Below are 27977 nucleotides of genomic sequence, written 5' to 3'. Positions count from 1 at the left end.
AAGCATATTGGTGGAGGAAATCTTCCTTGCCACAATTGTTAAGTGAATTGCTGCAGTTGTGAGTAACACAGTTAAGTGACACTGGATTCCCATGTGATCACATGATCCCTGCACCCTGCAACCATCATCAATAGAGGCCAGTTGCCGTTGTCTAAATTTTGATCACATGACCATGGGGGAAATGATGTAATGGTCATAAGTGTGGAAAAACAGTCATAAGTCACTCCCCCCCCCCTTCTTGTAATTCTGAACTGTCAGAAGTCGAGAAGTACCTGTAAAACTTTGGGGAAACCCACTCAGCCGAAACACACACCTTACTACGTAGCAATGCTGAGGCTTTAGTTTATTAGAAGAACCTGCTACAGTGAGAAGACAAAAATAAGTACGGTCCATTTACATTAGAAGCAAAGAAACGCATTGAAAAAGTAACAGCAGGTTAACTACATTTTAAACATCCATTTCCCCCCCCCTTTTTTTTAATAAAAAAAATGTTGCACAGTACAAAAAAGTGAAGGCAGCAAGGTTGCGACAACAGCTCCCTTTCTCTGCACCCTGGCAGGGCTGATGCGTGGGACTCCCCATCGCAATCCCACAACTGTTGTTACTCTCCATCCGGCCTCTAAACTGACTTTAACTTTCCCACTCTCTCCTAATCGGGTTTTCTCTCAAGCCAGAAAGCAGAAGGCAAGCAGGAAAAAAAAAAAGCTGCTTAAATCCCTTTTTTGGGATGTCAGTTGCATTCACGCACGACGCCCAGATACCGCTTCCGATTTATTTTTCCCGTGGCTTCGGGCGTTGCGTTTAAGCCAACCAGCGTGGTTAATAGATGCATCATTAGGGGAATCTTGCTTTCCTTCTACAAAGCCAGATTCCCCCCCTCCTTAAATCAAAATTCAGTGCATTGTTACGTGAATGAAGTCCCTTTTAATTTTTTCTTAACTGTGCCTGAGCCAGCTGAAAAAAAAACCTGAAGATTTGGCTTAACTTGTGTGTCCTTTCCCTGTCTGGTTTAGTTTTGTGGCTGACCTAAAGAACACACAAACACACAGCACACAAGTTGCAGAGCCCCCCAAAACAGCCATTTTTCTGGTGGAACCGATTTCATGCCTTTTTTTTTTTTTTTTTAAATCATTCATTTAATGGGTTTTTTTTAAAAAAACATCATATCCCACTTTTGGGGGGAAAGATTCCAGCATTTAAACCTGGCAAGTCAGAAAAGCTGCGACAGCATTTTATAAGGCACAAAAAACGAGTCTTTATACAAAAAAGGCACCCTTGATAAAAAGTTTTGGTGCCTTTAACGTTTAAAAAACATTAACGGGCATTTCTTCAGTCCTTTACGGGTAATCCTCGAGTTACGACCGCAATGGAGAACAAAACTTCTGGGGTTAAGTGAAACGTGTCCCATTTTACAGCCTCTCTTGCCACAGTTTGTTAAGTCAATCTGGCCCTGCCATTGACAGTAACAAGAGTCGGAAGGGACCTTGGAGGACATCTAGTCCAACCCCCTGCTCCACGCAGACCTGTCCTAGGGATTCGAACCGCCGGCCTTTCTGATCGACAAGCTCGGCGTCTTAGCCACCGAGTCAGACGGTCGCAAAAGGGGATCACACGACCCTGGGAGCAGTGCGACCGTCGTAAATACGAGTCGGGTTGCCAAGCGTCTGAATTTTTTTGGTCACGCGGCCCTCGGGGATTGCCACAACGGTGTGGAAAAACGATCCTAAGTCACATTTTTCAGTGCCGTTGTCACTTCGGACGATCACTAAACAAACTGTCGTAAGTCGAGGACTACCTGTAAGATGATAAACCGCCTTGTGAAAGGCAACGGAATCCTGCAATTCTTTTTTTTTTTAAAGTGGGACAACTTGGGCCAGCTTAGTAGGAAAAAAGGCAAGTTTTGGCGACAACAATTTTGTTTTCAAACTTAACAGTATTTAAAAATGTCTTGGAACTCTGGGAAATTTGAGGTGTTTTTTTTTTTAATAAAAAAAGCCCCGAGAACTGCATTTTGATAGCGAAGTCGGAAGAACGTCTGCTAAATTGGAACGCAAAAAAACCACACAAAGGCACGTCACGCTCCCCCTCCTACGTTCGTACTGTCCGCTCCCTGAAGAGGCAGAACACATGGGGCGGTTTTTTGGGCGGGTGGATGGGTGGGGGCCACAGAACGTCCCCTCCAATTTTGCAGAGGCCAAGCCCACCCCTAACCCTGTTTTGAAGGCTGCCCCCTCCCCACCACGTTTCCCCAAATATAGCTGGAAGCACCCGTAGCTTGAAGAGCGAGCTGCGAGTTCTCGGATCAACGGACCGCTGGGAATCCTTACGAGTTGAGAAGCGAGTTCAAATCCAGGTCGACCATGGACGAAAAGCTGTCCTCGGCGGGAAGGGTCCCCAAAAGGCCGTTGAGGAAGCTGTTGTTGGTCGAATGGGCGCCCCCTCCACCGTCCCCGGGCTCTCCTCCCGCCCTCCGCTGGCTGACCAAGCGAGTGATAGATTCCGGGTAGGTCATCAGAGTCCCCTGGGTATCCGGCAGCGGCGCAGGGCCGGCCCCTTCGTTGAGTAGCTGCCGGAACTCGGTGGTGTTGATGCTATCCAGGCTGCTGTAGGGGGCGTCGTCCAAAAGGCCCCCCAAGGGATCCCCTTCGAAGTGGAGGTGCAGGAAGGCGTCGGCGATGCTGGTTTCGGTGTCCATGGAGGAAGGCGGGGCCTGCGAGGAGACGCCCAAGCACGACAGATCTTCCATGTTGACGGTGCTGAAGCTGGAGGCGGCGGCCATGGGAGGCGGCGGCGGGGTAGGGTGGCTGGGCCCGACAAAGTAGCCGGCGGGAGGCTGAGCCATGACTTGCGGCTTCTGAATTGGGCGCATAGGCGAGTGGCTGGATGCTCCCAGAAACCCTGGCACGGCTGCAAGGAGAAGCAAGTAAAGGTAAAGGTTCCCCTCGCACATACCTGCTAGTGGTTCCTGACTCTAGGGGGCGCTGCTCATCTCCGTTTCAAAGCCGAAGAGCCAGCGCTCTCCGAAGACGTCTCCGTGGTCATGTGGCCGGCATGACTCAACCCCAAAGGCGCACGGAAAACGCTATTACCTTCCCACCAAAGGTGGTCCCTATTTTTCTACTTGCATTTTTTTTACCTGCTTTCAAACTGCTAGGTTGGCAGAAGCTGGGACAAGTCACGGGAGCTCACCCTGTTACGCGGCACAAGGGATTCGAACTGCCGAACTGCCGACCTTTCGATTGACAAGCTCAGTGTCTTAGCCACTGAGCCACCGCGTTAGGAGAAGCAAAGCGTGGCTTAATAAAGAAATGGGGCCATGGCCAAAGCGAACGAGAAGCCAAAAGAGGCTTTCTCCAAAATTTGTGACTGGTTAAGAGTTTCAGCTCCTACATGAGTGATGGCTGAACGTTCCTCAGTGTGCCTAAATCAGAGAAAAGAACCAGTCTGGGAAACGAGGAGGCCCGTTTGTGTCTTTCTTCCCCCAGCAGGAAAACAGAACTGGGGAAGAGAAAGAGAGAGAGAAAAAGAAAGAGAATACAGAATAACGAAGTTGGAAGGGACCTTGGAGGTCTTCTAGCTCAACCCCCTGCTCAAACAAGAGACCCTATACCAGTGCTGGTAACCTTTTTGCCATTGAGTGCCAAAAGTGGGGGGAGCATGGGGAGTGGGAATGTTGCATGCATACCCACACCCATAATTCTATGCTCCCCACCTTTGCGCATGCGCGCGCCAACCCCCCGCAGTCTCCCCACTTTTGGCATGTGATGGCACGGTGGGCCCGTTTTTCACCCTCCTCAGGCTCCAGAGCCTTTCTAGGCGCCTGGGGAGGGTGAAAATGGCCTTCCCCACCCCTCAGAGGCTCTCTGGAGGCCGGAAATGGCCCGTTTGCCGACTTCCGGAAGGCCCGTTTTTTGCTCTCCCCCAGCTCCAAAACTTTTCTATGAGCCTAGGGAGGGCGAAAACAGCCTTCCCCACCCACCTGGAAGCTCCCTGGAGGCCAGAAACAGCCTGTTTGCTGACTTCCGGTAGGACCGGAAGGCCTGTTTTTTCACTCTCCCCAGGCTCCACAGCCTTTCTAGGAGTCTGAGGAGGGCAAAAACGGCCTTCCCCACACACCCCCGGAGGCCGGAAACGGCCCATTTGCTGACTTCCGGTGGGCCTGGAAGGCCCGTTTCCGGCCTCCAGAGGGCCTCCGGTGTGTGTGTGTCGGGAAGGCCGTTTTTTCCCCTCCCCAGGCTCCTAGAAAGGCTCTGGAGCCTGGAGAGTGAAAAACAGGCCTTCCCCACCATTCTCCAGGCCCTCCGGAGGCCGGAAACAGCCTGTTTCCCTACTTCCGGTGGGCCCAAAAACCAGATAGCTGCCGCGCGCATTAGTGCAAGGAGCTAAGCTCGCACGCTCACCAATATGGCTCCGCGTTCGCCATCACGGCCCTATAGCATTTTGGAGAAATGGCTGTCCAAATCTCGTCTTAAAAACCTCCAGCGATGGAGCATTTACAACTTCTGGAGGCCAGCTGATTCATTGTTCTCACTGCAAAAAGGGAGTGACGTTTGCTGCTTCTTGCACTAATATATAAATTTTCTAAATAAATTAAAAATAAATAATGCTGTAAAGCTAATCGGGTCATAAACCACCAAGCTCGGAGAGCACCAAGGACCCCACAGTTCAACCCCCGAGATACGAATATTCTCTTTGTACAGTCGCATTACTTCAGCCAAAATGCAGGCTTTTAGAAAAGGCTTCCAAATCCTTCCGGCCATCTCTCTTGGCAGCGTCCGAAAATATCTGGGAACGAGGACGGACTTACCGCTGGTGTTAAGCCGGGGCGCTCCGTGTTTCGGAACGGCAATGCGGCGTGGAGATTGGGCTTCTGTGGTTCCTACTGTTGAGGAAGATAAAACAACAGGTAACCATGAATGCGAGCTTCAGAAATGCCCCCACTTTTTAAAAAGACTGTTATTTCTGAGCCCACGGATGGCTGTGAAAGTTGGACCACAAGGCTGAGAAGGCCAAAGAATGGAGGCCTTTGAACTCTGGGGCTGGAGAAGATTCCTGCGAGTCCCTTGGACTGCGAGGCCATCCAACTGGTCGGTCCTAGAGGAGGTCAACCCCGGCTGCTCTCTAGAAGGCCAGATCCTGAAGAGGAAACTCAAATCCTTTGGCCACCTAATGAGAAGGAAGGACTCCCTGGAGAAGAGCCTAATGCTGGGAACGATGGAGGGCAAAAGAAGAAGGGGATGGCAGAGAAGGAGGTGGCCGGATGGAGTCACTGAAGCAGTCAGCGTGAGCTTCAATGGACTCCGGAGGATGGTAGAGGACAGGAAGGCCTGGAGGAACGTTGTCCATGGGGTTGTGATAGGTCGGATACGACTTCGCAACTAACGACAACAACATTTTAAAGAGCAATTCTGGTTGTTTTGAAGAAAAATGGAGAACTGTTTGTTTTAAAATCACTCTTCCTTTGAATAGAAAAGAAATAACATAACATTAACATTAACTATAGAATTGGAAGGGATCTTGAAGATCTTTTAGTCCAGGGGTCTGCAACCTTAAACACTCAGAGAGCCATTTGGACCCGTTTCCCACAGAAAAGAAAACACCGGGAGCCACAAAACCCTTCCCGTGCCTGACTATTTCTTGAGCGGCCACAAAACTAACATATGTAGTTGAATTAAATGTTCTGTTTTCTTCTGAAGCTTTTCTTTTCTTGGATTTATCCATGGTTGGCCTACCGGGGGTCAAAAAGCTCAATAAATCACGTGCCGGTGGGTGTCGCACATTGGCAGTTGTGACGTATATTTTGAGTGACAGGGAGCAGCAGCAGAGGGATGAAAGAGCCACATGCGGCTGCAGGTTGCTGACCCCTGTTCTAGACTTTTGATTTGTTTTGGGCTGAAAAGTGCAAACATCTGGAATTCTTCAAAGCTTTTTTCTTGTTTCCTTTTAGTTCTGTTTCTAAGCCAGCTTTGGCAACTCTAAGATTCATGGACTTCAATTCCCAGAATTCCCTAGCCAGCACCAGCATTCCCCCCCCCCCCCGCTTCCCAGATGACTGGTCCTAAAGCACTCGGCTGGCTGGAGAATTCTGGGAGTTGAAGTCCACAAGTCTTAGCGGCCAAGATTGGACACCGTTGTTCCAAATCTTTTATTTTAACCGAATAACAGCCTTTTGACCACATAAGTCCTGAAACAATGAAGGTCATCGCCTCTCCTCACAGTCCCAATCCATCTTAATGGGACTTTGTTTGTCTGACATACTAAACCAGGCCTGAGTTGATGGGCATTGTAGTCCAAAGCCCCTGAAGGATGCCCTACTCAGCTGCCCGGCCCCAACTAAATCATTCCCCCACCCCCCATTTCCCAGGTTAGGCTTTTTCAAATGGGGCTGCCCCCCCTTCTCTCTCTCTCTCTCTCTTGGCTGTTTGTTTAAACTTTGCCACTATTTTACCTGCAAAAGGTGTTTTCTGTACAAAGTTCTTAAAAGTGCCCAGGGTTCGTTTGCGCTTCTCCTCGATTCGATGGAAATCGCCTGCCCAAGAGAGGAAGGGGAGGGGGAAAAAGTCAATTTAGATAAATAGGATAAATAATGCTTTTTTAAAATTTATGCCTTTATTATTTTGATAACTGACTAAAAACACCTAATATTCCTTCCTCTTCCTTTTCTCCTCACAACAACAACCTTGTGAGGTGGGTCGGACTCAGACTGACTGGCCCAAAGTCACCCAGTTGGCTTTCATGCCAAAGATGGGACTAGAATTCACCGTCTCCTGGTGATTGGCCCAAAACCACTCAGCTGGCTTTCAGACCTAAGGAAGAACTAGAACTCCCAGTCTCCTGGTGAATGGCCCAAAGTCACCCAGCTGTCTTTCGTGCCTAAGGCGGGACTAGAACTCACTGTCTCCTGGTTTTCGGCCCAAACTCATCAAACTGGCTGTCATGGGTAAGGTGGGACTAGAACTCCCAGGCTCCTGGTGATTGGCCCAGTCACCCAGCTGTCTTTCGTGCCTAAGCCGGGACTAGAACTCCCAATCTCCTGGTGATTGGCCCAGTCACCCAGCTGTCTTTCGTGCCTAAGGCGGGACTAGAACTCCCAGTCTCCTGGTGATTGGCTCAAAGTCATCAAACTGGCTGTCATGAGTAAAGTGGGACTAGAACTCACCGTCTCCTGGTGATTGCCCCCAAGTCATCAAACTGGCTGTCATGGGTAAGGCGGGACTAGAACTCACCATCTCCTAGCGATTGGCCCAAAGGGACAGAGCTACCTTTCATGCCTAAAATGGAACTAGAATTCCCAGCCTCTGGTTTCTAACCTGGTGCCGTAATTACTAGACCAAACTTATTTTTGTGGATAGACAAGATTTCACTTAATTATCCTGCATTCGGTGGACACTCAAAGGATCAGCAGCTGCAACCATATCCAGTAGTGGCCAAAATGGTGGAAACCTTTTGGGAAAAGTGTATTTTTGAGGTTTGATGGCTAATAACACCACTTTTTTTTCCCTGGAATTTCAACATAATCCTATTCCACTGCTGGAATGGAAATGCCTGGGAATAGCCCAGACCTTCACCCAATGGAAAATCTATGGAGCCGACTAAAGAAACATGTGAGTCAGAAGCGACCCAGCAATAAAACCCAGTTAACAGAAGCCATCCTTCAATCTTGGTTTCACATTAGAACAGCTGCAGAACTCAAAGACTTGGTTCACTCCATGGGAAGACGTTGTAAGGTTGTCATTCATGCTGAAGGTTACCCAACAAAGTATTAACTGACATGGGGATCATTTTTGTCGATCTCGTTTTTTTCTATGTGTTTCACTTTTCTTCTTTATACTGTAACTGCTATTCTAATAGCAAATCCTTCCTATAAGTGATTGCATTACATTCTTGGTTAAATTATATTTCCATTGATATATAATTTTATGGTACTACTCCAAAAAAAAGTAGTGTTATTAAGCTAGTTTTAGAAAATACACTTTTCCCAAAAGGTTTCCACAATTTTGGCCACTACTGTATGCTTACCAATAAGCCAAAATATAACCCTGAATGGATTGTGCCTGATTTACGCCCTTCTCCTGTGACACAGCTGTAATCTTTTCCCCCCCATTGCTGGCAACCGACTTAAAGATTGAGATTTTCCCCCTGATTTCCCCGACAATTAAAACATTTTAACGAACGGATACCTTCATCTGGGAGATAACGGAACTCCATGGAGCCACTGACTTCTTTGTCGGAAGGCCGGTGCAGCTGCATCTGGACCGTCACGGGTTCGCGGATAGTCTGATCCGCGTAAGGCGGCGTCTTGAAGACTATGGCCACCTGGCGGTGGACGTCGGCCTGCGAGAAGGACCCTTTCGCTTCCCAGGAATCCTTGAAAAAGCGGACTTCGATGTCCTCTGGAAAAAGAAAGCAGAGACGTGGAGAAGCCATCAAGGGAAAGGGGGTTCCTTTCCGCGAACTGACATAACGCTTACAAAACATGTTTGCTTGGGTGTCGGAGTAGGAAAACGCACAATAAATAAATAAAACCAACATTCCACTAGCCCCAAAGGTGCTTTTTTTCCAAAGGCACCTGGACTTTGTTTTTCCTGGAAGACTTTTCGCTTCTCATCCAAGAAGCTTCTTCGGTTCTGACTGAATGGCGGAGGATGGAAAGATTTATATTCCTTGCAGTCATCTGGTCGTTAGTACTCTCTCTGAGGATCGCTGAGGCCACTTGGGAGGTTTATCTGTGCTCTCAGGGTCGCCCGAATAGTGCAAATGGGTGTGGGAACCTTCTTGGAACTGCTGAAAGGCGTTTTAGTGTGTTTCAGTCCTTTCAGCAGTTCCAAGAAGGCTCCTCACCCATCTGCACCATTCGGGTGATCTTGAGGGCACAGATAAACCTCCAAGTGGCCTCAACGACTCTCTCAAAGGATGCAAATGACCAGCTGTCTGCATAAATCGAGACATTTCGCTTCTCATCCAAGAAGCTTCTTCAGTTCCGACTGTATGGTAGAGGATGGAAAGCTTTATATTCCTTGCAGTCCTCTGATCGTTTGCACTCTCTCTGAGAGTCGTCGAGGCTACTTGGAGGTTTATCTGTGTTTTTCTGTATTTACCGTCATGTGAATAGTGCAAATGGGCGTGGAACCTTGGAACTGCTGAAAGGAGTGCATTTACATCCATTTGCACTATTCAGGTGACCCCGAGGGCACAGATAAACTTCCAAGTGGCCTCAATGACTCCCAGAGAGAGTACTAACAACCAGAGGACTGTAAGGAATATAAACCCTTTCGTCCTTCACCAGTGTTGTGGTCTGCCAGCAGCCTGCGGACCTGGCAGCGGAGTCGGACAGTAAGGAGGCTGGGGAAGACAATGGTAATCACTACTTGGGCCTTGGGCACAACAACCATTCAATCAGAACCGAAGAAGCTTCTTGGACGCGAAGCGAAACGTCTTCCAGGAAAAACAAAGTCCAACTTGCCTTTGGAAAAAGCACCTTTGGGACAACTGTGATCTGGATGCCGGAGACTCTCCATAGGATCTGGAAAACTTTTAAAAATTTCTCGGGGGGTATTTGGAAAAAGCCCTACCTTTCTGCACTTTGTCACAGAGAAGGAAGATTTCGTCTCCCCCTAGGCAAGTCCCCGAATTGCGGTTGACGCGGCAGATTTTCAGCTCGGCTGTATTGGGCGCACCTACAGAAAGGTTTAAAAAAAACAACAACAACAAAAAACCTCAGGACTGGTCACTCTCGACTTACGACCGTTCGTCCGGCGACTGTTCGAAGTGACAACAGCACTGAAAAAAGTGAATTATGCCTGGTCCACATACTTATGACTCACTATTGGATGTCAACTCACAGAGCATCCTGGCCTGCTCTCAAATTGCCATAGGCCAGAGGGGGATGGGAAACCAGTGAAACGGCAGCCAAAAACAGATGCACATTCCATGCTTATCTCCCTCAAGGCTGTATCCCAGGATTACCTACAGCAGCCGGAGGGGAGTGACCTCTACAACCTGCGAATTGCTCCATTGGCGAATGTGACTGATGACACACCATGTGGGCAGGGGGGGAAACAGGATCATAATGGGGCGTAAATTATGTAGGGTCAGAACTGGCTTCACTTGGGAACCTGCCGACATGACGCTCCTAATAAATAACTGGATTTCTTTTGAAGCTTGGCTTGAGGCTCATGATTTAATTAGGGCATCGGTTGGAACCCTGACAGTATAACTCAATCTATTCCTCTAAACCAGGGGTGTCAAACTGGGGGTAGGTGGGCGTGGCATAGCAGAGGGCATGGCCAGGGTGAGCGTGGCCAGCTCAACATCACTCGTGTCAGGGGGCACCTGTGGTGGCCAAGTACTAAGGCAGGACTTCCCTCAGACCTTCCCTCCCTCTCATTATAATTTTTCTTCCTTCCTTCCTTCCTTCCTTCCTTCCTTCCTTCCTTCCTTCCTTCCTTCCATCCATCCATCCATCCATCCATCCATCCATCCATGGGTGGAAACTAATCAAGGAGAGAAGCAACTTAGAACTAAGGAGAAATTTCCTGCCAGCGAGAACAGTTAATCAGTGGAACAATTTGCCTCCAGAAGTTGTGAATGCTCCAACACTGGAAGTTTTAAAGGAGAGATTGGATAACCATTTGTCTGAAGTGGTGTAGGGTTTCCTGCCTAAGCAGGGGGTTGGACTAGAAGACCTCCAAAGGTCCCTTCCAACTCTATTATTCTATTATTCCTTCCTTCCTTCCCCTCTTTTTCCTTCCTTCTTAATTCTTTCTTCTTCCTTTCTCTCTTTCCTTCTTTTTCCTTCCTCGATTCTCTTCCCACCTTCCCTTCTTTTTCTTTGTCTTTCCTCTTTCCCCTTCTCCTTTCCTATCCCTTCTTGCATGTTCAAACGCAAAAGGGAAAACATTTCTCCTTTTCGTTTTGTTTTCAGTTTGTTTTGCTAGTCCTTTGCTAGCCCTGCCAAGCTCCATTTCTGCTGGCAGAGGCACCGTAGGGCCGGTCCTTCGCTGTTTCCCGGGCAGCCCTGCGGGCTGGATCTAAACACTGGATCCGGCCCGCGGGCCTCAAGTTTGACACCCGCGCTCTAAACCAAAGGGTTCTGCCCATCACTCACGATTGTCGTAGATCGGTTGGGAGACCACCAGGGGCAGCTGAATCAAATGCCCCGTGCTCGTATCTCGAATCCAGACCTGGAAACAGAGTCGAACTGCATTCAGGTCGTAATCGCCTTTGAGTTCATCCATCGGCACTGAGGGAGAGGAAAGCGAAAAAGAAACGAAAACGTCAGGAGGTTCTGAAGACCATTAAAGAATTAAAGCTACCAGATACCTGGAACTTATTATCATATGTGGTGGAGGTGTGACAAAAAATAAAGACATGGTTGGAAAAGATGATAAAACAACGTATTGAGTTAAAACCAGAAATATTTCTGCTGGGGATCTTACCTGAAACTTATAATAAAGAGAATGCATATTTACTGTATTTTTCGGAGTATAAGATGCACCTTTTCCCCCCCTAAAAGGAGGTAAAAATTTAGGTGCATCTTACATCGAAAAATTTAAGACGCACCTAAATTAAATAAAGCCCCTCCCACCCACTGGCCCCCACCCTTTGGCTTCTGCCTCCCAGCAATTTACCTCCTTGCAGCAAGCAGCAAGAAGAAACAGCCCGTTTCAGCTTCAGCACAGCCTAATTAGCACAAGCTGATTTGTCTGTTTTGTGCAAGCCTCTGCTGCTTGCTGCAAGGAGGTAAATTGCTGGGAGCAGATTTTTTTTTTCTTGTGATAATCAAGCTATGCTGAAAACGAAAATGAAAGCAAAGCAGGCTGTTTGCTGCAATGAGGCAAAATTGCTGGGAGGCAGAGGCAGATTTCTTTTTCTTGTTTTCCTCACCAAAAAAGGTAGGTCCGGAGCACGTTATACTCCAAAAAATACGGTAATCATTCATGCATTAACTGCAGCTAGAATTGTATTTGCACAACATTGGAAAAATGAAGAGATTCCCATTGACGAGGAGGTGATTAGGAAAATATTAGAATGTGCAGAAATGAATAGATTAACACCAGCAATTAAGGAGAAAGAACAAACTGACTATGATATGATATGGGAAGTATTTTGTCACTGGTTAGAGAATAGAAAAGGAACTTGGAAACAAAGACGACTAAAGAAAAATAGAAAATATATTAAGATAGAGGTATAAATAAGATAACAATTGTCAGTATACGTATGATGAGAATAACTGTGTTCGATGTTTAGTCTTATAATGTTTTAACTGTTTAATGTATTGTGAATTTTAAGTTTCGGGAAGCAATGTTAATGTGAAGGATGTTGCAAATGTTGAAGGTTGTTGCACAGAGATAGCTGTAACCCAGGCGACACACCAGCCAGTCTTTGCAACTACCGGTTCGGCGAACCAGATGTAAAATTAGCATCCGGCTGAATTTCACTCCTGCCACATAGCCACGCAAACACGTGACTCAGCCTTCCTTACCGCTGAACGGATTGTTCCCGGTCTCGATCCGTTTGGCCACGGCCTTTTCCAGATCCCGTTTCCGCACACACTGGATTCCTAGGTTTTGGAAGCTGGGGGACAAAGGCAGGCGTGAGTGTCCTACTCGGGGAAGGAAAAGAGGCCAACAGGCGATGCCCTTGCGGTTTCTACCTCCCAATTCCTGCTCCTTGCCCAGGTGTCTAGAGAAAAGAGGCACAAAAGCTCCAGGGACTCACCTGTGAATGGAGCGCTCCGGAGATAACTCGGCTTCGTAGTAGCCTTCTTTGCAATCCTTGCCCACCAGGTCGTGGGGGTGAGGCCGATGGGGGGCTTCCTTGGTCACCAGGGAGATACGGACCTTCCCTGGACCCTGATAGTTGTGAATCTGGGGGCAAAAGAGGGAAAGCGTTGGATTCAGGCCAGCCAAACGTATCTTCAGACTTGGATCTCCTCTTCGGGGAAGGAAAGGTTTTGATTTCATGGGGGGCGCATTCGCAAAATGGCTGCCCATCAGAGCGAGCGTGTCCGGGTATAACCTTCCCACCCAGCTAGATGGCAGGGAGGCTGCCCAGGAAGTCTCCACAATCCCCCGTCTTCGCGGCGAACATGCTGTGACATGGGGGCGGGCTTCAAATATTTTAGCAAGGATTTCTCTGGTGGGCGTGGCCATGGTGGGCGTGGTCTAGTCGACCATGGTGGGGGAGAGCTTTTTGCCCTCCCCAGGCTCCGGAGGCTTTTCTCAAGCTTTCGGGAGGGTGAAAACTGCCTCCCCAGGCACCGGAGGCCCTCTGGAGGCCAGAAATGGTCCCGTTTCAGCTTTCCCGAACTTCCGGTAGGCCTGTCTTTCACCCTCCCGAGCCTGCATGGGGACTCCGGGGAGGGGCAGGGTGGGCGGGGTCAGCCAGGAGTGGGATTTGGGGGTTCTCCGAACTGTACAGAATCTTAGCTAGAGGTTCTCCTGAACCCCTGTGAACCCCCATCAGCCCTCCCCTGGCTGTGACATCACACCAACTTTTCATTTGGCCAGGAGGATGGCATGAGAAGGGACCGGGGATTTTAAAAGCAACCCGGTGCAAAGGCTTCTGGGAAATGGGGGGTCTTTCTGGGCAGGTGAGGAAAAGGAGCAAGGAAAGGCTGACCTTGATGGTGGGGTGCGTCTTGGTGGTATCGGTGCTGCGTTCTCCCGGGATGGAGCCGGCCAAGCGGCCCTCGCACTGGTAACGGAAGCGCATCCCGCGTTGCTTTGGCTGCTCGATTATTTCCACCATGGGGTTGCTGCTGGGAGTGGGTTCTTGAGGGAGGGAAGAAGGAAAGAAAGGAGGATAGGAAAAGAGAAGGAAGAAGGAAAGAGAGCACAGGAGAGAAGGAAGGGAGGAAAAGAAACAGGTGTAAAAGGGAAGGAGAGAGAGAGAAAGGGAGAAGAAAGACGGGAGGGAAAGGAAGAAAAGAGAAAAGGAAAGGAAAGCGAAAGAATTGAGAAAGTAGGGGGAAAGGGAGGGAGAAGGAAGAAAGAAGGAAAGAGAAAAAGGAGCAAGGAAAAGAGAAAGGAAAAGAGAAAGAAAGAAGGAAAGGAAAAGCAAAAGAAAGAAGATAGGAAAAGAGAAAGAAAGAAGATAGGAAAAAAAGAGCAAGGAAAAGGAAGAAGGAAAAGAAGGATGCAAAGAAAGAATGAGAAGGAAGGAAAAGAAAGAAGGATGCAAAGAAAGTGAGAAGGAAGGAAGAAAGGAAGAGGATGCAAAGAAAGAATGAGAAGGAAGGAAGGAAGGAAGGAAAAGAAAAGGATGCAAAGAAAGAATGAGAAGGAAGGAAAGAAGGAAGGAAAAGAAAAAAGGATGCAAAGAAAGTGAGAAGGAAGGAAGGAAAAGAAAGGATGAGAAGGAAAGAAGGAAGGAAAAGAAAGAAGGATGCAAAGAAAGTGAGAAGGAAAGAAGGAAGGAAAAGAAAGAGGATGCAAAGAAAGAATGGGAAGGAAGGAAGGAAAAGAAAAGGATGCAAAGAAAGAATGAGAAGGAAGGAAAGAGGGAAGGAAAAGAAAAAAGGATGCAAAGAAAGTGAGAAGGAAGGAAGGAAGGAAAAGAAAGAGGATGCAAAGAAAGAATGGGAAGGAAGGAAGGAAAAGAGAGGATGCAAAGAAAGAATGAGAAGGAAGGACAGAAAGAAAAGAAAGAAGGATGCAAAGAAAGAATGAGATGGAAGGAAGGAAGGGAGAGAGGGAGAGAGCAAATGAAGTATTAATACTATAGAAGACAACCCCTTTCCCAGGCCCACACATGGCACGATTCACTTAATAACTATAGTGATTCGCTTAGCAACCATTGGCAAAAAAAAGGTCGTAACATCGAATAACAAGTCCCTTAACCGCCTTCCTTAGCAACAGAAATGCCCTGTTCTGATTGCGGTCCTAAATCAAGATCTATTTTATACCGCATTTTGAATGCTGGCATTTATACCCCACATCGGATCGATCGATTTGAAGCCAATCTCTCCAACTTCCCCCACGTACAGGAGGAGGTAGATAAAATTTGGAAAGGGTGGGGGGAGAAATTAAAGGAGAGAGAGAGAGAAAAAAATAAATAAAAGGAACGAATTCCCCCTCAGAGATTTAAAAAAACACCACCACCACACATTCAATTTGTCAGAGGCCTCGCCGGTTGTCCTTCTCCGGATAATAATACACAATGACACAATTTTCTTAGCAGGTCAGGCCTTCTTCCCTCCCGCTTGAAAAAAAAACAAAAACGGGGATTTCCTAAATCCTAACTTTGAGCAATATTGGAATTTCTGCCTCTCTTTCTTGAATAACTTAAATCACCAGATCAGAATTTGGCTGCCCTGTGCCGCCCGGTTTTGTTTGCATTGTTTGGAAGCCAAAGGAAAAAAAAAGAAAAAAGGAAGTATTGAAAAAAAAAGAAAGAAAAACACTCAAAAGCAATCTTGTTCAAAGGGGAATCCCCCAAAACTTGCTGGATCTACGACGGACGGTCGTGAATGAGAGAGGCGGAAAAAAAATACCCATTTCCTGGCAGGGAGAATTTTCCCACGTTTGAAAGAACCTGCTTGACAATTCTTCGTTTCTGGAGCTTTAGAATAAAATAGAACCAAGACGGCACGCACAGCCATATCTGTGGGCACGCGAGCATTGCCCTAGCTCAGCTCCAGCGCGCACGCCAGCTGATTTTCGGGCTTTCCGGGCCTATCGGGAGTCGGGAAACGGCCTGTTTCTGGCCCCCGGGACTGTGAGGAAAGCCATTTTTGCCCTCCCCAGGCTCCTAGGAAGGCTCTGGAGCCTGGAGAGGGCAAAAAAACAGGCCTATCGCGCCATCACATGTCAAAAGCAGGGGAAGCATGGGGGGTTGCGTGCACATGCGTGGGGGTGCGGAGCGCATTGAATTATGAGTGTAGGCACGCGCACGCACAAACCCCCTGCACTTCCCCCGCTTTTGGCACGCGACGGCAAAAAGGTTAGCCATCCCTGAAATAGAAATATAAAATATAGAATAGAATACAATTCTTTACTGGCCAAGTGTGATCGGACGCACAAGGAATTTGTCTTTGGTGCATACGCTCTCAGTGTACATAAAAGAAAAAAAATAAAATAAAATATATTCATCAAGAATCATACGATTCTTGACGCTTATAGTCATAGGATACTAATAAGCGATCAAATCTTACCAGGAAACAATAAAAACAATATCAATAGAGAAACCAGATTTGTAGAGATTCTCCGTCATCCAAAGTCGTGGTTTTTCCAAAGGTGATTTTTTTTTTTCCAGGAGGCAACTGGACTTTTCTTGTTTTTTTTTTTTTTGAAGATATTTCACTTCTCATCCAAGAAGCTTCTTCAGCTCTGACTAGATGGTGGGGAAGGGAAGGATTGATACTCCTTGCAGACAGCTGGTCATTTGCATCCTTTTTAGAGGGTCATTGAGGCCACTTGGAGGTTTCTCTGTGTCCTCGGGGGTCACCTGAGTTGTTTCAGGAGTTCCAAAGAAATCTCCACGCCTATTTGCACCACTCAGGACACAGATAAAACCTCCAAGTGGCCTCAACGACCCTCTAAAAGGATGCAAACGAGCAGATTGTCTGCAAGGAATATCAATCCTTCCGTTCCCCTCCATTCAGTCAGAGCTGAAGAAGCTTCTGGGATGAGAAGCGAAACGTCTTCAAAAAGAAAAAAAACAAGAAAAATCCAGTTGCCTCTTGGATTGGGACAGAGGTTGGATTAAACCATGCCTGAAAAGTGGATGAATTGGTGGCTGAATTATATATAATTGATATTATTAAAAAATGAATATGATTAAAGGCCTGGAGACTAAAACATATGAAGAACGGTTGCAGGAATTGGGTCTGGCTAGTCTAAAGAAAAGAAGAATTAGGGGGTGGCATGATAGCAGTTTTCCAGTATTTGAGGGGCTGCCCCATAGAAGAGGGGGTTCAACATATTTTCCAAAGCACCAAAAGGCAGGAGAAGAAACAATGGATGGAAACTAATCAAGGAGAGAAGCAACCTGGAATTAAGGAGAAATTTCCTAAGAGTGAGGACAATTAACCAGTGGAACAGCTTGCCACCAGAAATTGTGGGCGCTCCATCGCTTGGAGTTTTTTAAGAAGAGATTTGACAGTCACTTGTCTGAAACGGGATAGGGTCTCCTGTTTGAGCAGGGGGCTGGACTAGAAGACCTCCAAGGTGCCTTCCAGCTCTATTCCGATTCTAATAGGCATTATTTGGAGAAATATATATATATTTTTAAACAGAAACTTGGAATGTGCAACTTACCATGAAGGCCCCAGCTTGGTGGAAAAAGCAAAGGAAGAAGATCTGAAAGAAAAAGGGGGAAAAAAATAGTGTTTTTTCCATGTTTGGTTTGTTTAAGCCATCATTGGCTGAATTTAAACCGGCATTACTGGGTTTACAAGTCCCGAGCCACTACGATTTGTGTTAAGTATGAAAGCTTCCCATCGTTCCAGAGGGGCATTTCTCAGCTGGATTTCAACAAGTTTGAGGTGAAACAGGCCCTGTGTCAACAATTAAAAAAAAACAAACAAACTAGAATGCTAGTCCTCATTGTTATAAACAGCTGGCTTAAATATGGAATGCAGAAACGCCTTTTACCAAGACAAATGATCGTTCCAGTATTATTTTCCCCCCCCACAGATAGCAACAATTGGGTTTCTTAACCTGGGTTTAAGTGTTGTCAGAATGTTTACAGAAAAAAAATCAAGTTTTTTTCCATGGCTTCTGGGCATCAAATCCATTCGCTCTGTCCCACTACAGGTAGGGCTCAATTTACAACCAAAAATAAATAAACTGTTCGAAGTTTATTTATTATGAAATTTATTTGCAGCCCATCTTGTATTCCCACAACTCTAGGCGGTTTCGACAGAAGTGACCACAGCACTCAAAAAGGTGACTTTACGACCGATCCTCACACTTACGACGACGTCCCCACAGTCACGTGATCGGAATTTGGGTGGTTTGGGAAGCGACTTTCCCAGGCCGGGCTTCTTCTGACCTATGAAGTCAATGAAATAAAGACCGCCTGGACCGTGTGTAACGACCGCGGTGATTCGCTTAACGACAAAAAGGTCGCCAAATGAGGCAAGCCGCCTTGCTTAGCGACGGACATTTTGGGCTCAACGGCGGTCGTACGTCGAGGACAACCTGTGCCGCTCACGCAGCGTCGAATATCCGAGACGCTGAAGAAGGAAATTTTGAAAAGAGAAGCAGAAGAGACGGTCCTGAGCCCAAAAGGAGGAAGTTGCAGATGAAAACTTCACCGTCAAATATTTCACAGACTGACAAGCGGGGTCAGAGGTGAAGGGAAATACACAACTATAAGAACTTCTTAAACGTCTTTCTAAAAAATGAGGTTTTTTTTTTCTTCCCCTCAGTTGAGGCTATTCGCTGCTCCAGTTATACTTTTGAAGTTTGCTTTTATTTATTCACTTCTGAAGACATTTTGAGGTCTGGAATAGATCACCTGTGATTTCTCTTAGATCAGGGTTTTTAAGATGGGTGGACTTCGATTCCCAGCATACCGGCTGGGGGATTCTGGGAGTTGAAATCTTCCCATCTTAAAGCATTTTGGCTAGGGAATTCTGGGAGTTGAGGTCCACCCGTCTTAAAACACACTCGGCTCCCCATGCCCTAATCCAAGTTTAAATCACATGCAAGCCTTGTTTTAATCGTTTTAAATTTTAATCCTAGTTTAAATTTTAATTCTACTTTAAATTTTAATCCTAGTTTATAATGGCAGCCTGCACTGCTAGTCTTAACCCTAGTTTAAATTTTAATCCTAGTTTATAATGGCAGCCTGCACTGCTAGGCTTAATCCTAGTTTAAATTTTAATCCTAGTTTAGTTTATAATGGCAGCATGCACTGCTAGTTTTAATCCTAGTTTAAATTTTAGGGCCTGGTGGCTCAGCAGACTAATGGCATTGTGATTAACACCAGCTGTCTGCAATTACTGTAAGTTCGAATCTCACCAGGCTCAAGGTTGACTCAGCCTTCCATCCTTTCTAAGGTAGGTAAATTGAGCCAGTTTGTGGGGGCAATAAGATGATTTTGTATAAATATGCAAAAGTATGAAGGCTACTGCTTAACGCATTGTAAGCCGCCCTGAGTCTCCGGAGAAGGGCGGCATATAAATCAAATTAAAAAAAAAAAAATTAGCCCTAGTTTAAATTTTAGCCCTAGTTTAAATGGCAGCATGTAATGCTAGTTTTAATCCTAATTTATGTTTTAATCCTACTTTAAACGGCAACACCCATTCCCCATATCTCCTTTGGGTTCTGAAATTTCAGCAGATAATTGTCTCCATTGGGCTGTGAAGCCGCTGAGGACTAGAAAACTGGTTCCAGCCAATGAACTTTGCGGAGCTGAATGGCACTCCTGGCTGAGCTATACTCCACATTCCTTAGATTTCGCAGTCACAGATACCAGATACACACCCCGTCACAACAAACAATTAAGCCTCTTAAAGAGAGCAGCCAAGCTCTGTGGGGTTGTAAAATGTTAGTACAAATTTGGTGGCGGCGAATGGAAGAATAGTATGACTTTAGCCAAATCCTTGAGGACTAGAAACCCGGGAAAATCATTGTTTTCTCTCGCTTAGAAAAGTGGGTGTGGAGTTGTTTGCAGGAACATTATGGGGATAATCCTCAATTTACAACCATTCATTTAGTGACGGTCGGAAGTTACTAAACAGCACCGAGAAATGTGACTTACAACTGATCCTTGGACTTAACGACCCCGACGGTCACGTGATCAGAAATTGGGAGTTTTTCCAACCAGCATCGCCTTTATGATGGTTGCAGTGTGCCAGCCAGTTTATGACAAGCAAAGTTGGTGTGTGTGGGGGGGGGTGTTGATTCATTTAATGACATGATTCATTTAACGAAACTGCAGTGATTTACTGAACCCTCCACGGCGAAAAGATCATAAAACTGAACGCAACTCGCTTAACAGCCGACCTCACTTAGCAACGGAAATTCTCTTTCTCCATTGCGGTCGTAAAATAAGGACTGACTGTATTCCTATCTTCCAAGGCCTCACAATCTCTAAAAGTAAAAATATTTCCGTTCCATCTCTTTCTGAAAACCTGACTTTCTCTTGCATAAAACTGGACATTTTTATTAAGGCAGAGATTTATTGCATGCTCACAACTTCGATATTACTTAGTTACCAATTTGTTTTATTTCCTGCCTCACCCTATTATTGATGGAAAAACTGGATATCTTTTATTACAAGTCACCAGTTTAGCATTTTACCTGGGTTGGGCAAACATTTTTTAATCTGGAATTAAAACGGAATTAAATCCCCTCCTTTCTAATGCCCCCCGTATCATTTGAATTCCTTGATATTACTAAATTTTAGCTCAGAATCATTGCGAGCGGAGCCCCGTAAAAGTTTGGTATTATTACAGCCAGTGTAATTATTTTACATGGATTTTGAGTTGGCAATTGTAATCAAACATTGCAAAACGAATTAAATAATCATGAACGCTGGCTGAGAGAAACCTGGTAGAAAAATGGGACTGTCATTTTATAAATATGGACATACCTATGTTCGTTACACATTAACCGCTATTTTTATTAAAACTATTTTAACGAAGGTTAAATCAAAATCATTGGGAATTCGGGCAGCCTTCTGAATTAACTAAACAATTATGTTCCAAGTTCCTTTAGGCATTTGTCCTACTTTATCGGGACTAGTTAACGCAAAAGGAGAAAAACATCACACATATTTACACACATGTATAAAGTCACAACCTTCACCCATCACACAGGCCAGGGAGGAATAGAGCCTCCAAGGTCAGCAACAGTCTATCGGTGGCAGAAAAGGGCACAGGTGAGTTACAAGTCTGCTTCCAGCTAAAGTCAATAATCAATTGGAAAATTGATAGTTATAATAATTGGGATATTGTTTAAATATGTCTAACAATTGTAATAATTTGAACATTTTTTTTATTTAAGCAAAAAGGAAAAGGAAATTGAAATAGCGTTATTTGAATTAAGAACTAAGCTTAAATGTCAAAGGTTAAATTGCTATATTTTTAAGATTAGAGATAAGATTTAAATTTGATAAATGTACTATGAGTTATTAACTGATTTAAGATTTTAGGTGGGTTAATAGAAGGGTAATTGTTTTGATTAAGTAAATAAGAGTAAATACCATCTTTTTAAGATGGTATTAGTTGAATAAGTGATTTAAGATTAAGAAAGAAGTGTTATGGCAAAACAGGAATATATAAAATTTTGTTAAGAATGAGAAAAATTTTTATAAATTAATGATCGGATCAAAGCTCTGTTCCGAAAAGATGCAATTGGTTAAAAAATAAAAAACATTTTGCAAAAATAATAATAATAATAATTACTGGTTTTTTAAAAACAACTTTTATGGTATATTGTTCGCATTTTTTTTGTTGTAAGCTGCCCAGAGTCCCCAGGGAGTTGGGCGGCATAGAAATGCGACAAATAAATAAATAAATAAAATAAAATAATAATCATCACCACCAAAAAAATATAAATAAATCAGAAAAAAAAATCTCTTTTTGGCTTCTTTCTTTATTATTTTTTTTAAAAAGATACATTCTCTATATTTTTATCCAGGTGAGCTCCAGAAGACACACAGGCACTCTCTTCTCTAACTTATTTATATCAGATTTACTTATAAATTAAGTACAGGAAATCCTCGATTTACAACCGCAACGGAGCCCAACATTTCCGTTGCTAAGCGAGATAGTTGAGTTTTGCCTCGTTTTACGACCTTTTTTTTTCCCCACTTTCGTTAAGGCAGTGTTTCTCAACCTTGGAAGCTTGAAGATGGGTGGACTTCAACTCCCAGAATCCCCCAGCCAGCGCTGCTGGCTGGGGGATTCTGGGAGTTGAAGTCCACCCATCTTCAAGCTTCCAAGGTTGAGAAACACTGCGTTAAGGGAATCACTGCAGGTGTTAAATTAGCAACACGGTTGTTAAGTAAACCCGGCTTCCTTATTAACTTTGTCAGGCGGCCACAAAAAGGGGCCACTGAGACCGTCGTAAATATGAGTCTATTTGCCAAGAGTCCAAATTTTAACCATATGACTGTGGGGGATGCTGCAATGGCCATAAGAGTGAAACAGTCACACTTTTTTTTTTACTGTCATTGTAACTTCAAATGGTCACTAAATGAACTGTATTTGTGTATCAAAATTTATATGCCACCCATCTCGCTATCAAACGATTCTGGGCTATTATCCTAAAATAACAATATAAAGCAATTAGAACGTTAAAAACGTTTTAGGTAGATGTAAAGATACACACACGGTATATACACATATATACTATGAATGAAGATAACAGTAACAGAGTCGGAAGGGACCTTGAAGGTCATCTAGTCCAACCCCCTGCTTACACAAGAGACCTGTCCTAGGGATTTGAACCGCCGAACTGCCAACCTTTCTGATCGACAAGCTCAGCGTCTTAGCCACTGAGCCACCTTGTCAGGCTATGTGCACACAGGTAGTCCTTGATTTACGACAGCTCATTTAGTGGCCGAAAGTTACAACGGCACTGAAAAAAATGTGACTTATGACCGTTTCTCAAGAGTTACGACCTTTGCAGCATTCATTCCCCGACCCCCATGGTCACGTGATCCAAAATTCGGATGCTTAGCAACCACTTCATATTTACGACGGATGGAGCATCCCGGGGGGGTCCCTGTGATTCCCTTCTTACGACCTTCTGCACAAGCTAGATTCACTTAAGAACCATATTACTATTATTGATTGATTGATTGATTGATTCGATTTATATGCCGCCCTTCTCCGGAGACTCAGGGCAGCTTACAATGCGTTAAGCAATATTCTTCATACTGTTTGTATATACCTGCTTAGTAGGGCTTTCGGCCCCCCCAAGTGGTGTTCTATTTTATACAGTTTACGGCCCCCACAATCCGGGTCCTCATTTTACCTACCCCGGAAGGATGGAAGGCTGAGTCAACCTTGAGCCTGGTGAGATTCGAACTTGCAGTAATTGCAGGCAGCTGGTGCTACTTAACAGCACTTTAGTCTACTGAGTCACCAAGGCTCAAGACTAAGAGCCTTGGTAGTACAGTGGTCTAAGGCACCCTGTTATTAAGCTGGTTATTAAGACCAGATGCCTGCAATTACTGCAGGTTCGAATCTTGCCAGGCTCAAGGTTGACTCAGCCTTCCATCCTTTCTAAGGTAGGTAAATTGAGGACCCAGTTTGTGGGGGCAATAAGCTGACTTTGTATAAATATACAAAAGAATGAAGGCTATTGCTTAGCACATTGTAAGCCGCCCTGAGTCTCCGGAGAAGGGCGGCATATAAATCAAATTAAAAAAAAAAAAAAGTTAACAACTGCAATTCTTCACCGAACAACTGTGGCAAGAGAGGTCGTAAAACGGGTCACAACTCACTTAAGAAATGTCTCACTTAATGACATAAATCTTGGGCCCCATGGTGGCTGTAAGTCGAGGACCACCTGTGTAGATAAGCTATAAATATACGGATGCTACCGGTAGAAAAATAATAGAAAATCAGAACATGACCTCAAGGAAGAATGAAAATCCTAAACAAAATCAGCAATACAAAAGACACATTTTGGCCACGCGCTTTTCATTAACCCATTTGCCACTCAAGAGGTCCGTCATTTCTAAAGGGCCAGCAGCGTAAAAACAACTCAAAACAGTCCAAAATTATGATTTAAACCCACACAACCCACAAAGAGAAGAGAGAAAACCCAAGAGATTCAAACCAGGAAATAGTGAAGTCACCGTAAAGTCAGAATCTTTTGAAAAAGGCAACCTGCCAGGTGATTTTTCCGAAAAAAGCCACACAACTGGTGCATTTGTAAGGCCGACACTGAAGTGTGTTAAGCAAGGAGGCATGTGTTCATTTATTTATTTGTTTCGTCGCATTTCTATGCCGCCCAACTCCCGAGGGACAACCGTTGTGTTGTGTTGTGTGTGAATCACTCAAGCCTGATTTTTTTCAAGATATTGTTACTTAACTTTTTTTCCTCCCCACGTGCTGCTTTTTCAAAGAGGCACCGAGGCAGCATAGGCCAAGTTAAACTAATAACAAATATAAACCAGCATTGTTAAAACCATCTTCTAAAATACACCCTGGTTTGGAATGGACAACTCCCAGAATTCCTAGCTGCTCGTTCCCATTTTTTTTCTAGGAATTCTGGGATTTGCAGTATCCCAACGCAACCTGGCACACCATCCGTTAAGGAAGATGCTTCCAAACGACATAGAAACCCCATCGAGGTTAAGATGGGTAAATCATTCTTTTGAAGCCATTGAAAAGGTCAGGGTGGGTCAAGAGACCCCTCCAGATGGTCTCATGGGGTCCCTGCCCCGTCCTTCTTTACATCCCCTTCCCCAATGCACACACACACCCCGATTCCCTCCCAAACAAAAATCTGAAATACAATTTTCTTCCAAGGAAGAAAAATAACATAAAAAAATAAAGTAAAATAAAATAAAATAATAAAGTAAAGTAATAAAATAAAATAATAAAATAAAGTAAAGTAAAATAAAATAATAAAGTAATAAAATAAAATAATAAAATAAAATAAATTAATAAAGTAAAGTAAAATAAAATAAAATAAAATAATAAAATAAAATAAAATAATAAAATAAAGTAAAACAAAATAAAATAAAATTAGTACAGTACAGTACAGTAAAGTAAAAAAATAAAATAAAATAAAATAAAATACAAAAATAAAAAAAGGGAATGGGAGGACATTTCCTACTCAAACGGAGGGAGCATTATTTTTTCTAGGGAATTCAAGCAGTCCTCGAATTACAACCTCTCGTTTAGCGACTCTTTGAAGTTACGACCACCCTGAAAAGAAAAAAAAAACCAGACCGGTCCTCACACTTACGACCGCCGCAGCATTTCTCACAGTCCTTGATCACAACTTTGGGTGCTGTATTTATAACGGCTGCAGCATCCCAGGGTCCTGTGTGGCCGCCATTTGCCCAATTTGACAAGCAAACAACAACAACAATGGGAGGGCGAATGGGACGCCAGATCCACTTAAGGACCGGCATGATTCACTTAACAACGGCAGTACAACCGAGGCCTGAAAAAAAGGGTTGTAACATCGAGCGCGACTCCCTTGCCAAACTGCCTCGCTTAACAACAGAAATTCTTGTCCCAAGTCGGGTCGTAAGTGGAGGACTCCCTGTGTGGTATTGATGAGGATGATGATGATGATGGAGGGGGTAAAAACCTGTCCATTAATCACACCAGTTTTCTGAGGAGGGAGGCAAAACGGATGGATATATGAGGGGGGGGGGAGAAAAAAAGGATAACGGGGAAAAAATGACAAGGGGCCATTTGGGTTTTTTTGGGGTGGGGGATCCCTAAATAAATAAATGAAAGCAGAGGCTGGTAGCTACACTTTCGGGGGCGCGGGGGGGGGGGGAGAAACAGAGAGGTGTTAACTGTAACAAGGCCTCATCAGGGCATCTCCTTTCTTTGGGGGGGGGGAGATCTGATTCCCCCCCCATCAAAAGAGGGGAGTAAAAGAGGGAGGGGGTGTCCCCTTCAACTGCAGCCACAGGTGCCTGGAAGGGAGGAGCAGACTCCCAAAGGGGGGGGGATGCAGGGATAGAGAAGGGGGGAAGGCAGCTCCTTTCTTGGGGGGGGGTCTGATTCCCCCTGCCAGTCAAGGGAGGGGGCTAGAAGGAGGAGGAGGGGTCCCCATCACCGCAGCCACAGGTGCCTTGTGGGGGGCTGGGGGAAGAGGCAGAGCCCCAAGGGAAGGGATGGGGGGGACAGAGAGGGGAGGGCAGCTTTCTGGAGGGAGGGGTCTGATTCCCCCCCAAATCAAAGCAGAAGGTAAAAGGAGAAGGGTAACCCAGGTGCCCCTTTCTTGGGGGGGTGTCTCACCCCCCTCAATGAAGGGAGGAGAGAAAAGGGGGGGTCCCCTCCACCGAAGCTACAGGTGCCTGGGGGGAGCCCCAAAGGTGGGGAGAGACAGAATGGAGGCAGCTCCTTTCTTGGGGGGGGATGTCTAATCCCTCCATCAAAGGAGAGGAGAAAAGGGGGGGGGGCTAAAAGGAGAAGGGGGTCCCCACCACTGCAGCCACAGGTGCCCCTTTCTGGGGGGTGGGGTGCCTGATTTCCCCCTAAATCAAGGATGAAAATGTGGGGGACGTGAAAGGAGGGGTTCCACAGGTGCCTGGAGGGAGGGGCTGAGTCCCAAAGAGAGGGATTGGGGGGGACAGAGAGAGGGGAGGGCAGCTCCTTTCTTGGAGGGAGGGGTCTGATTCCCCCCCTAAATCAAGGGAGGGAAACAAAGGGAGAAGGGGGTCCCCTCCACCACACCCACAGTTACCCCTTTCTTGGGGGGTCTGATCCCCCAATGAAGGGAGGGGAGAAAAGGGAGGGCTGAAAGGAGAAGAGGGTCCCCTCCACCGCACCCCCAGGTGCCCCTTTCTGGGGGGGGGGGTTCTGATTCCCTCCCAAATCAAGGGAGGGGAGAAAAGGGGGGGCTGAAAGGAGGGGATCTACAGGTGCCTGGGGGGGGACAGAGAGGGTGGAGGCAGCCCCTTTCTTGGGGGGGTCTGATCCTTCCATCAAAGGAGAAAAGTGGGGGCTAAAAGGAGTAGGGGGTTCCCTCCAACGCACCCCCAGATGCCCCTTTCTTGGGGGGTCTGATCCCCCTAAATCAAGGGAGGGGAGAAAAGGAGGGGCTGAAAGGAGGGGATCCACAGGTGCCTGGAGGGAGGGGCAGAGCCCCAAAGGCAGGGATTGGGGGGGGACAGAGAGAGGGGAGGGCAGCTCCTTTCTTGGAGGGAGGGGTCTGATCCCCCCTAAATCAAGGGAGGGGAGAAAAGGGGGGGCTGAAAGGAGGGGATCCACAGGTGCCTGGAGGGAGGGGCAGAGCCCCAAAGGCAGGGATTGGGGGGGGACAGAGAGAGGGGAGGGCAGCTCCTTTCTTGGAGGGAGGGGTCTGATCCCCCCTAAATCAAGGGAGGGGAGAAAAGGGGGGGCTGAAAGGAGGGGATCCACAGGTGCCTGGAGGGAGGGGCAGAGCCCCAAAGGCAGGGATTGGGGGGGGACAGAGAGAGGGGAGGGCAGCTCCTTTCTTGGAGGGAGGGGTCTGATCCCCCCCAAACCAAGGGAGGGGAGAAAAGGGGGGGCTGAAAGGAGGGGATCCACAGGTGCCTGGAGGGAGGGGCAGAGCCCCAAAGGGAGGGATCTGGGGGGGGGACAGAGAGAGGGGAGGGCAGCTCCTTTCTTGGAGGGAGGGGTCTGATCCCCCCTAAATCAAGGGAGGGGAGAAAAGAGGGGGGGCTGAAAGGAGGGGTTCCACAGGTGCCTGGGGGGGAGGGAGGGGCGGGGGGGAGGAGCCAAGAGCCACTCACCGTCCATGGTGGTCGCCGGGGGCATCTGGGGCTCCCCCATGGCGGGCGAGGGAGGGAGGGGCCCGGAGGCCTTGGGGCCAAGCCACGCAGCACCGGCTCCGAAAGCCCGGAGTCCCCCGCCGCTCGATACGCCTCCTCAAAGGCCGGGGAGCCGGGCGAGGGGGTCTCTCGGCCGGCGGCGGGAGGAAGGGAGCGGGCGGGCGGAGGCCGCGGAACCTTCGCGGCGGCTACAAATGTATCCAGCCCAAAGGAAACACCCTGCCCCACGTGACCCGGGCGCCTGCTGGGAAAGCCCCGCCCCGCCGCGCTGGCCACGCCCACCACGCCAATGGCAGAGGCGGAGGGGCGGGGCGCCAGTTTAAAAGGGAAACAGCAATACTGGTAGTAATAGTAAATAGTAATAGTAAATAATAATAATTAATAATAATTAATAATTAATAATAATAATTAATAATAATAATTAATGATAATGATAATGATGATAATGATAATAATAATAATAATCATAATCATAACCATAATAATCATAATAAAAATAATACGAAATCCAGCATGGTCATCTCGTTTGCAAACAAATCATCATCATCATCATCATCAAA

At 46.3% G+C, this 27977-nt stretch overlaps 1 protein-coding gene across 1 annotated transcript; it reads right to left on the bottom strand.

Annotated features, from left to right (window-relative positions):
* Nucleotides 1–325: 325 nt before the first annotated feature.
* Nucleotides 326–27687, bottom strand: RELA (RELA proto-oncogene, NF-kB subunit). Its single transcript, XM_087880932.1, has 11 exons — nt 27379–27687; nt 17262–17303; nt 13624–13775; nt 12721–12869; nt 12485–12576; nt 11108–11242; nt 9573–9677; nt 8181–8393; nt 6449–6529; nt 4808–4882; nt 326–2907 (listed from the first exon to the last, which is right to left on the bottom strand). The coding sequence occupies exons 1-11, from the start codon at nt 27416–27418 to the stop codon at nt 2324–2326; spliced, it is 1668 nt and encodes a 555-aa protein (XP_087737058.1). The 5' UTR covers nt 27419–27687; the 3' UTR covers nt 326–2323.
* Between the last annotated feature and the right edge of the window lie 290 nt (nt 27688–27977).

Source organism: Pantherophis guttatus, chromosome 18, assembly GCF_059756535.1.
Source record: "Pantherophis guttatus breed Tessera chromosome 18, ASM5975653v1, whole genome shotgun sequence".
NCBI classification, from domain to species: domain Eukaryota; kingdom Metazoa; phylum Chordata; class Lepidosauria; order Squamata; family Colubridae; genus Pantherophis; species Pantherophis guttatus.
This window is presented reverse-complemented; position numbering and strand designations above follow the sequence as displayed.